Below are 10295 nucleotides of genomic sequence, written 5' to 3'. Positions count from 1 at the left end.
CGCGGGCAGCGGCGAAGCACCAACTTCGCCTGAGGTCCAAAGCGCTCCCGCAACAAAGCCTCCGCTTCTTGCAGCCCCTTGCTGCTGTCGCCGCTCCCCCCATTTGGCGCCTCACACGCGCCCGCCACGCCGCTCTGAAATCGAACGGCGAATACGAGTGGCGTTGGCGCAGACGTGTGCGGCCACTCGGGTAATTGCCACCTGCGGCAGCTACCGCCCCCACCTGCCGCAGCAGTGGAACGCGCTGCAGAGAGCGCCGTCGCGAGCCACAGCGAGGCGGACGGCACACTGGATGCCGAAGTGCCTGTCGCAGCTGCGCGGCCGCAGGCATGGTACGGCGTCGCGGAAAGGGGAGCTCGCCAGCACATGTATTTGATATGGCTCATACCGCGCTCCTTCAGCAGGTCCCAAAAAGCGAACGATAAGAAAAAGGAGAAAGAGAAAGGAAGAGGAAAAGCGAGAGGAGTTGATAGCCAAAAAGCCCAAAGACAAAGGAAACAAAAAAAGAACCAGATACCCAATGTGGAAAATTAATATTTGATTTCTTCTTAGCAACCATCAAAAACGCATCTGTTTAGGCGTACATTTGGAAAGTGTAAACAAAATAAGACTCTTTTTCGCTGTCGCTGTGTGATGTGAGTGATCAGGTTTCTGCCAGTTTATTATTCTCTCACGGAAGGGCCGCATCCCACCCCATCCCTTTGTTTACCGTTGCAGTCATACACACCTCGACATCCTTCGTTTTCTTTTTCCCACCCCCGGGGCGTCGTTGCAGCAGTTTTCGTGCGCTACTGGTCCCTATAATCACACGTATACAAGGAAGTGAAGGTCCACATACCCCTTCATTCTTTTTCATTCCCCCTCGTATTTTATTGCTCGTCTTCTAATAGTCGAGTTGATGATGCTGTTGTTGTTGTCTCTTAAACACACACCGCGTCACACCCTAATATTCCCTGTTCAAGAGAAAAGATGTATTCAATCTCTCAAATTTTTAAATAAATGTGCAGGGAATGGCGACCTTCGAGAGTGGCGTTGGCGGTACCACGGATTCAGTTGGGGCTTTCAGCACGTAGAGGTACTCACGGGACGCCAGCAACTCCTCAAACATGGCCTTGCTCAAGTCGCTGTCGACGAAGCCAAACATGCTCGGGATGAGCACCGTCTCGCATTTCAGCATCTCGGCAAGGATGAGCACCTCCTCCGCCTTTTCAGTTCCCTTAAAGGTGGTGAAGATGGAGTACACACACTGCGCAGCGGTCTTATGCGCATTCGTCTCAGCGTCCGAACTACGAAGGCGTAAGACAACCAGGTCTGTAATCGCACCAGTCACTGGTGACACGTACACAAAGGCGTTGAGTCCATCTGCGATCACAGATGCAAGCATGTCCTCGGTGTTTTCGGGCACATAAGCGAAATCAAACATTGTAGGTGCGTGTCGAACGACAAAGTCAAGCAGAAAATTTAACTGCTCACCGCTGGTGCGGTCCACAGTACACCAAGACTCACAGTGTGGTAACTTCTGGTCGCGGAAGGCTTTCGTCAGTGCGTTTTTCGTGACAATGTCGGCGCGCAACACGTCGTCGTACTGATAGAAATCAGGGAACACCTCCGCTGCGTAGCGGTGACGGAGCGCACTGCAGGGCACAATTGACCGCCGGTACCATTTCACGAGGCCAACAGCTGGAACTGGTAATTGAAGCGCGCTGTGGAAAACAACAGAGGAGTTACCAGCTTCCCGCAACAAGCGCTGCAACTCTGCCATCAGAAGCGCTGCCACGTTGGCGCCACGCCTTGAGGGATGCACCGCTAACTGCGTCACCAACAATGTATTCTTCATGTTGACAGTACCGTTTTTACCTATAAGGGAGCCACCCAGCGGCACTGCAAGCACCACGCCGCAGATCGTATCTTCTCCCTCCACCGCTTGCGTCGCGCCCACCACTGTTGCGTGAGGAAGAACGGCGCTTAGCGTTGCCGCTTCGGCGGGTGGAAGCCAGTTGTGGAATCCGTGGCTTCCGTGCGAAAGTGTCATACCGCTCAGAGCGCGTATAATCCACTCATGCTGTGTAGCGTCAAGTTGTGAAACCGCAACTCCCTCGTTAGTGACGACAGAAGCAGCAGCAGCAGTAGTAGTATCACCTTCGTCCTTCTTCCAGAATATGTGTGGACGAGATTCTTTCGGTGCAGGTGGAACAGGCTTCGTCATGGTGAACCGCGGTGGGGGTCGCGCGAATGCCTCGACAGCTTCTTCGTAACTCTTCAGTGCCTCGGCAGCCTGCGGAAACGCCGCCGCCAGCAGCTTCACCGCCGCCTCGTGCTGATTCAATGCCGCAATGTCCACTGGTGTCATCCCCTTCTCATCCTTCGTGTAGGGCACCTTCCTATCGATGAGGTGCTGCAGCATTGCGATGTCTCCGCTGTCTGCGGCGTAGTGCAGTGCGTTGCGCTCGTGGTTGTCGCGGAAAGTGGTGGGGTCTGCCCCAATGACAGCTGCGAACTCCGTGAAGGAGATAAGGTCGCCCATCTTCGCCAACCGCAGCAGCTCAAAGTCACCGACAGTGCAGCGTCTGGCTCCCGGGCCTGTCGCAACAGTCTCACCCAGCAGCTCCCCCATCGGCTTTGCGCACATGTAGACACCCGCCGCCGCCTCGTGCGCGCGCTCGGCTTCCTGCAGGAATTCGTCATCCTCCTCGTCGTCGCTGTGCTGCCCATCATCACAGGCGTACGCGTTGGCCGATGTTTCGGAAGGGTTCGCAGTCGACGAAGAAGCTCCACCTAACGCGTTCATTTGGCTGCAGAGCTCCTGTAAACGGGCTTCTTTGGCTGCACGCTCCTCATCTGAAAGTGGCTTCTGCATAATTCACTTCCTACACCCCCCAAAAAAAAGAAAATTTGTGGGACTCCCAATTTCGGGACTCTCTCTCTATTCAACAAACAATACACAAACCTGGCCTACCGGCTAGCTTCAATGAGTGAAAGGCAAGAAGAAAAGAAAGTGGAAAAACGTGAAAGTCTCATTGAAGTCCAAAAAAAAAACAGAAGCAGAACATATATATATATATATGGTGAGAGAGAAATGCGCATATATGGGGCTCTGCTTCAGAGTCCTCAAGGCCGCGACGCGCGCCTATGCACGTCGTCAGATCGCCGCTCCAGCGGGGGCAAGTACGGCGTGTACTCCGGCGGAGGGTTAGGCTCTACCGTCGCCAGCAGCACATTGAGCAGCACAAGCACCACGGCGGCACCAACAGCAAAGCGCCACATCATGCCCCAATCTGTAAACTTGCCGGCGTCGACGAGCTGCTGCTCCGCCTCCCCACGCTCCTTGATGCGAGCGAACTCAGAGCCAAGCCGCACGCCGGGGTGTTGCCGTTTCACCTCCGCCTTATCCGGGCTCCGCCACCTCGTCGGGTCCGCGCTGTGCTCGATGAAGGCTCTGCGAGGGTGCCAGAGAGCCACAACGACAGTGGCTGCAGCTGAGGGGCGCCCGCCATGCAAGGAAAGCAACGCACCCCCAGCTGCTCTGAAGCACTGCAACGACATCCGCTCATGCAGCGTGTGTGCCAGGCGCTGCCACTATAAGAGAGGGCACTGTCTGTTGAGGCCGAAAAAAAGGAACGAAAAAAAAGGAGGTGATACAACACCAAGGTGCTGCCTCAGATTCAGGGATGGAATTTCTTTTCGTTTTTGTTTCCTTTATTCTGTTCGCCATTTCTCCCCACCACCTCTTCAGAGACTCACACACATGTACACATCTTCCCCTCGGTCTTATTAATCCGTGATTTATACCACCATGTCTCTCAGTCAAGATGGCGCATGTGCAATGCGGGAGCCGAACTGAATGGCGCGCTTCTGCAACCACACGACATCACCGAGGCCAAGCATCGCAGCACAGCGCCGCAGGATCTTCTTGTCGCCCACCCCCGGCGGGCCGCCGTCCGCATTGAAGCAGCACACCGGCGACAGCGCCTGCAGAAGCGCAGCATCCCCGCCGCTGACGGCCGGCGTGGCGGTGTGTGCTGCGCGCTGGGACGCCTCCGCAGCGATAGCAGCGAGTGTTGTGAGCACCTGTTCGTCAAGGTACGGGTAGCGACTCTCCCGCCCGCTGTCGCACACCACGCGGTCGTCGCGTCCAAGGTTGCGCTTCCACAACCGCGCAAAGTCGCGGTCTAGCTCCGTCGCCAGGCCTTGCGCCCCACGCCGCTCAAAGGCGCGGCGGTGACGCGTATAACCGCCGAGCGTCTCGTCCGCCCCCATCCCAAGGAGCAGAACACGTGCCTCGCAAACGTACTCATCCACACACAAGCCCAGTGGTGCAACCGCGCCGTCGGCGGCCAACCACTTTGCCGGCACCACACGCCGCACCCTCGCCATATCCGCCGGCCGCACAAGACGCACGGCTTTAGACGGCGCCTCGTCACGTTTGGCGAAGGCAATCATGCCAGCTGCAGCCGCGTCATTTAGGTACTGTCCCAATTTTCTGTACCCGTGGCGTGCCAGAACGGGGCGCAGCGCCGTTGCGTGGTCTTTTCCCAGCGTCGACAGAAACACGAGGGCCGACGCATCGCCGCCAAACGCCTCCACCTCCGAAATGATGGCATCCAGCAGTGGGGCGAACTTGGCATCATCAACGACACCGCTTGTGGGATCTGCCAATTCTTCAGACTCGTATTTCCCTGTTTTTTCAGCGGACACACGATAAAGTCGGTGGTAGCCGGATGACGGAGAGTCCTTGGCGTGTAGTTGAGAGACAACCTTGTCGTCCACACAAATGCGCTGCATGCGACCACGCCCCTGAGCAGCGTGCCAAAGCGCGGTGCCGATGTTTATGTCAATGACGGTATCTCCAGGCCAGATGAGGCGTCGCACGTACGCGTTATCTGCACCGTGCGGCACATCCACAAGCACAAGGCGCCACTCCCTTTCGCACTGAGAATACTTCGGACACCCTTCCTTCCCTTCTACCCCTATCGCTTCGGTCAACTGAAGCAGTTGTTCAAGGGCCTTGAACGTGGCAAGTCTGTCTGGAGTGAGCTCCGGGGCGTCACCAAACGCCACATTTACAAGTTCAATGGGTGTCGTGGCCGGTAGCACGTAGTGCGCGATAGCAGCAAGCACGGTGCAGTCAATACCACCAGAAAAAAGAATGCCAATGGGACGAGTGAAATCCCCTCCAGAGTGAGAAGCTTTGACGCGCACCTCCACGGCCCTCCAAAGGGCTTTAAGGTAGCGTTTGGCTGCTAGTATGTCGAAGGAGGTGGAGTCCCTCAGCAAAGGGTGCATATATGTATCTCCCTCACGAAGCAGGCAGCTAAGCACTGGTGGATATTCCTCTTCCACCACTGGAAGTGGATGCGGTTGGGAGTGGAAGCGCAGCAATGGGTGCGTACTGCTTGCCGACGTCCACGGGTAGTGGGCAAAAATGTCGCCTTGCGAGAACGGCGCCACGCTGACAGCGAAGAGGCCAGTATTGGGCACCTCCTGCCAGCAGCAGTTGGAATCCGGCGTTACTTTGTCGCCATCATTTTCCTCCTCCTTGTCTCCTTCATCGCAGTCATTGCACTCACGCCTCTTCCGCTTCTTGCATTTGCCAGCGGATGATTCAGCTACACAGCCCGTGACGCAGTGTGCTTCCGAAACAGAGGAGATGACAACTTCCACATCAGTGTGCCGCAAGACGCCTGCATCACCCACCACGCTCGTGTGTTGTCCCGCGGTGGCGATGTGCGTGAGTAGAGATCGTCGCCCCAACGGATCACGTCCGAACAGAAAAAGCTGCAAAGATTCCGCGTAGTACACAAAGGCATACGGTCCCTCAATGCTGGTTTCGAAAAAATGCACGCAAGATCTAGCAAACGACACTTGCGCCGCAGCCAAGTCGGCGGCGTGGCGCTCCTCTATGCTACTATTGTCACCAGGGGTGGTGGTGATGCGGTGCAGCTCTGCGGCGCACTGTTGCTCTAACCGGTGGAGGCAGTCAAGGACGACAGTCGTGTCGGACACACGTGGTGACAACTGGAGAGATCCACCGAACACCTCACCATTCCACTGAAGAAATGAGGAGCAGAGTGGTATTAAACGCGTACAGCCGTCGCAGTCAAGTGATCCGTCACCATTTTCACTATCGCTAGTGCAGGTGCAGGTCTGTGGTTCTCCCTCACTTGCTACCACCATCGCCGGCTGACACGTCCCCCCGGCACCGCGCAGACGCAGCACAGAACTGGTCGCCTCAACATGTATAGCAGCAGTGCTAAAGTGCAGCGACGCAAACTGGTCTGGGCCGCGACGCCGCACAGCCCGGCGGAGAGCCGCACGCTCGATAACGCCTTCTACGCACCCAGCAACATCAGGTGAGCCTTGTCGCTTGCGCAGGGAAAGGACGCAACTAATACCACACATGCTTCACCTCGGTTTCTTCTCTTGCCCCCACACCTTTTGTTTTCTCTCCCCCTGGGCCCGGTGCTCCCTTCCTGCACACATACACAGAGACACAGGAACGAAAATGAAGTCAGAGAGGGTAAAAAAAATGGAGGAGAAAGCCAGACCATAATAAGGAGCTCCATCTATGCATCACCAAAGAGAAGAAATTGGACAGTGAGTCTAAATTACCGACCTCTGGGGAAAGGCTTATATAGAAGGGGAGAAAAAGACAAAGCTAGTAAAGGGCCATGAATTGCGAATGATTCGTTCAATTTTTTTTTTTTCGGCCCCACGCTACGACTGCAACATATCACTGAAAGAGGGTATCTTATAACATGGCCAGTATTGGGAAAACGCCGATTACAGGCGCATACACACACCGTTGGTGTTTGGGTGAAAAAGTGAGAGACAACTACCGGATATCATTATAATCATCAATGTAGTCATGCGCAACATTTTGCTGCTGCTGCTCCTCCTGAGAGACGTAGTGCAAAAATCTCCAGCACACCAGTTCAGATGTGACCATGGCCGTGGCATTGAGGCCCAGTAGGATCAAAAAGCTTGTCTGTACACACCGGCGACCTGCACAATGTGGATACATCCCTGTTCTTCTCCCCTCTCGATCAAAGAGCTCACCAAACATAAAGCGGTTGAGGGCAATGTTTGCACAGGAGGAACCAAAGAAGAGGAAGTTGTAGTGTTTACCAACCTCCCTTGCAAAGAGTGAACGAACCACAAGCGTGGTGCACGCCAAGCTATACCCTAACGCAAAGCTGATAAGCACAAGTGGCACTACAATTCCTTCCACTGGAATTAATAGCAGAATTCCCAAACTGAGAGTCATGAGAACAGATGGGAGTGGGTAGACCATGATGATGTGGAGTTTGCGCTTGGTATGTGGCAAAATCGGTAGCTGTTGTTGATAACGCTGCTGCTGCTGCAACTTTTCATATGCCGCATAAGCACGCTTGTCAATCACCATCTCTATGCAACCCGTTATTACACGCCCAAATGCGCTGCCCACCCCAATGAGCGTTATGTACAAAGTGTTTGCAGAAGCCACGTAGTGGTTGTTATTCATCGAGCGATAAATCTGCGTGACGTTCGCGACTATAAGGTGGCCCGTGCCCCAGTTGCAGAAACAAGTCCAAAACAGGAGCCATATGTCGAGGAAAAGCAAATGCGAGGAAAAATCGCCTTGGTACTGCGGCTCTGGTATTCTTTCAGGAGGAGGACCCGGTAGCGTTGCGGCGTAACTGTGCCGCTGAGAACGACGCGGCTGTAGGAGCGGATCGTCCAGGCCCCCCGACTCACGGTGCATGACTTCCTCCCGATGGTCATGTAGCTGCCGCCGAGCACCGCATGGCTCCACACCAATGGACGTCACCGCACTCCGAGTCTCAGGAAGTGACGTCTTCAATGGGCTTCGGTCTGCGCTGGAGTTGGCGTCGGCGTCTGGCGCATCCAGGAAGCGCACTGGTAGCGCAATGAAGATGAGAGACACCAAGAGACACGTGGTAACTATGCCCATTACGAGCTGTGTCCGCTGCGCCACATCCACATACGCCACCACGAGAGACTGGACTGTGACAAAAATAAACAGTATGGCAAGCACCACATACCCAACTCCAAGCCGCCGCTTCGACGGCCGCTGCGTCATGTAAATATCGCGCGTCACTTCCCTCGCCAGTACTTCCTCTTCGGAAAGACTCTTCCTTTGCCAGGCAGTCAAGTAATATGGCGGCAATCGCAAGAATGTAGCGCCTGCCATACCAAATAGAAAGACCACACCCGCTGTGAAAAAAGCCAATGTATCGTAGCGGTTTGGGAAAAAACTTGCAAACCAAATGGCCAGGATAGACGTGCCGAGGCCGTTGAACGTCTTCTGCAGCACGAGAACAGCGCCGCGGTCACGAGGGAAGTTGAGGATGTTCGTCATCAAACTCCCCGTGTCCATTGAGGACGCCCCAAGGCATATCGTCGCGTAAAACACTGAGAGCCGAACAACAGACCCTGCAATGTGGTCGCTAAATGTGAGCCCCAGCAGCACAAAACCGACGGTGGCGATGCTGCACGGCACCGCCACAGCCACTGATGCACCTAAATAGTCAAAGACAACACCCGCGGGAAACGTGAAGGCGCCAACGCTCGTGCCGACGGTGCTGATGACCGTTAACTCCGCCTGACCGTATTGATAACGGCTCTTTAGATACTCACTGATGAGATTGAAGCAGTAATGCGTGGATATGGCGGTGGCAGTGAAAATGCCAGCGACAAGCATTACGCAGCGCCTCCTGTCATCTATGCGCCTTATGTACGGATCCACAGGGATTGGCGTCACCACAGTCGCCGGGAAACTTTTCTCTGACGGCATTGACATTTGGCTACAGAGTAGCAAAACTGCTCTTTTGCCGTTTCTTACTTGTAAGAAATGTCGTTTTTTCGTTTGTTATATTGAGTGCACCAGTCACTGCGTCTCAGAAAATTCCCTTTATATCCCCCGCTGTTTCTCGGGTGAATCTTATCCAACACTGGATCAGAATCAGCAAAGCAGGAAAACAACAATCATCTATTTCACCACACGGTTAATCTGCCACCAGCGCCGCAGGGCTGCTTCAGCAACACATTTTTTTTTCTTCTTGATCTCCGCAGCGCATTTCATCATCCGTGTTTAAGGCAATACAGAACTATCAAAGATGGACTAAAACAACGCGTTTGGAACATCTCAGTACTCTGCCGCCACATAACAATGCGTCTTCTTAGTATCACTCCCCCTCTCTTCGCCCATATGTCTTACCTTTCTCTCTCATTAGTAAGAGAAAACCCGATAAATGAAGAGAGTAGAGGGGGGGGGGGGNGGGGGGGGGGGGGGGGGACGAGAATCTCCACTTGAAAAGAATTTATGCAACGGCAGCGGCACCGCAACTCACCACCTTGCGCCCACACCGCACTATCCATCGTGTGGCACGCGGCAGGGGAGAAAACCCTCTACCCCAACATATTGTCGACGCAGTATTTGGCGGAGAACAGTGCTTCACAGACACCGGACCAATCGTTAAGTGCCGAAAGAAGGAATGGAACTGGCCATGTTTCTATTTTTGTATATGAATCAAGTCGGAACTTCTTCTGGTCGCTTGGATATATCAAAATACAACCACAATCTGCGATGTATGTCGTTACTCCCCATGCAAACATCCGCAAAAAGCTACCCTCAGCTTATATATAATTTGCGTTGCAACCGGATTCCAGAGGAGAAAGATGTCCAACGTTGACCCTACAATAATAAGAAACATACATCTCTCTCTCTCTCACACACAGAAATATATATATATATATATTAATTTATTTATATATTTTAGTTATTTCATCACACACAGAAGAGCAAACAAAGACAAACCAAGGCATCCTTCGCTCGTCCAATTATTCCGCGATCTCCTCATTCATTACCCAACTCGAACACCGTACAGAATGAAGTTACTTCCACCATAACCGTAAACAAAAAAATCATAAGCAGCAGCACAACCAAAGGAAAAAAAAACCAACATACCAGAGATTCAAAACCAAATTTTGGGGTGCAAACAAACGATTAAATAGTTCCCATTTCAACAAACCTCTACTACCCCACTGATCACACCTATGTTTCCATTGTTATCGCCCAACGCAGGTTGCATCCCTCTCACCACACTTCAACGCCGTGAAGCGGGCAAAACGCAAGTGCACAAGCACACCTGCGAGGGTTGCAAGAACATTGACGGCCATTAGGATGAACATCTGGTTCCGCACGCACACAGGATGATCACATTCCGGGGCCTCCGGGCGCTTGCTTGCCTCTGCGTCGTACATCTCACCGAACATGAAGCGGTTCAGTGCAATTG

At 53.7% G+C, this 10295-nt stretch overlaps 6 protein-coding genes across 6 annotated transcripts; all 6 read right to left on the bottom strand.

The window, feature by feature from the left end:
* Positions 1–2: 2 nt before the first annotated feature.
* On the bottom strand, positions 3–386 carry DQ04_06281050 (hypothetical protein; the record flags this gene model as incomplete). The annotated part of the gene is made up of 1 exon (XM_009314629.1): positions 3–386. A coding segment is annotated over one exon (384 nt), but the record flags the coding sequence as incomplete, so codon positions are not given.
* Positions 387–991: 605 nt separating this feature from the next.
* On the bottom strand, positions 992–2857 carry DQ04_06281040 (hypothetical protein; the record flags this gene model as incomplete). The annotated part of the gene is made up of 1 exon (XM_009314628.1): positions 992–2857. The coding sequence occupies one exon, from the start codon at positions 2855–2857 to the stop codon at positions 992–994; it is 1866 nt and encodes a 621-aa protein (XP_009312903.1).
* Positions 2858–3108: 251 nt separating this feature from the next.
* DQ04_06281030 (hypothetical protein) lies at positions 3109–3543 on the bottom strand (the record flags this gene model as incomplete). Its single annotated transcript, XM_009314627.1, has 1 exon — positions 3109–3543. One exon carries the CDS (start codon positions 3541–3543, stop codon positions 3109–3111), a length of 435 nt encoding a protein of 144 aa, XP_009312902.1.
* A 261-nt stretch (positions 3544–3804) lies between these two features.
* On the bottom strand, positions 3805–6399 carry DQ04_06281020 (hypothetical protein; the record flags this gene model as incomplete). The annotated part of the gene is made up of 1 exon (XM_009314626.1): positions 3805–6399. One exon carries the CDS (start codon positions 6397–6399, stop codon positions 3805–3807), a length of 2595 nt encoding a protein of 864 aa, XP_009312901.1.
* A 433-nt stretch (positions 6400–6832) lies between these two features.
* DQ04_06281010 (hypothetical protein) lies at positions 6833–8800 on the bottom strand (the record flags this gene model as incomplete). The annotated part of the gene is made up of 1 exon (XM_009314625.1): positions 6833–8800. The coding sequence occupies one exon, from the start codon at positions 8798–8800 to the stop codon at positions 6833–6835; it is 1968 nt and encodes a 655-aa protein (XP_009312900.1).
* Positions 8801–10068: 1268 nt separating this feature from the next.
* On the bottom strand, positions 10069–10275 carry DQ04_06281000 (hypothetical protein; the record flags this gene model as incomplete). The annotated part of the gene is made up of 1 exon (XM_009314624.1): positions 10069–10275. One exon carries the CDS (start codon positions 10273–10275, stop codon positions 10069–10071), a length of 207 nt encoding a protein of 68 aa, XP_009312899.1.
* Positions 10276–10295: the final 20 nt, after the last annotated feature.

This window comes from Trypanosoma grayi, assembly GCF_000691245.1.
Source record: "Trypanosoma grayi strain ANR4 Tgr_628_V1, whole genome shotgun sequence".
NCBI classification, from domain to species: domain Eukaryota; phylum Euglenozoa; class Kinetoplastea; order Trypanosomatida; family Trypanosomatidae; genus Trypanosoma; species Trypanosoma grayi.
Note: the sequence above shows the minus strand (reverse complement) of the source record. Positions and strands in the feature narration are given on the sequence as shown.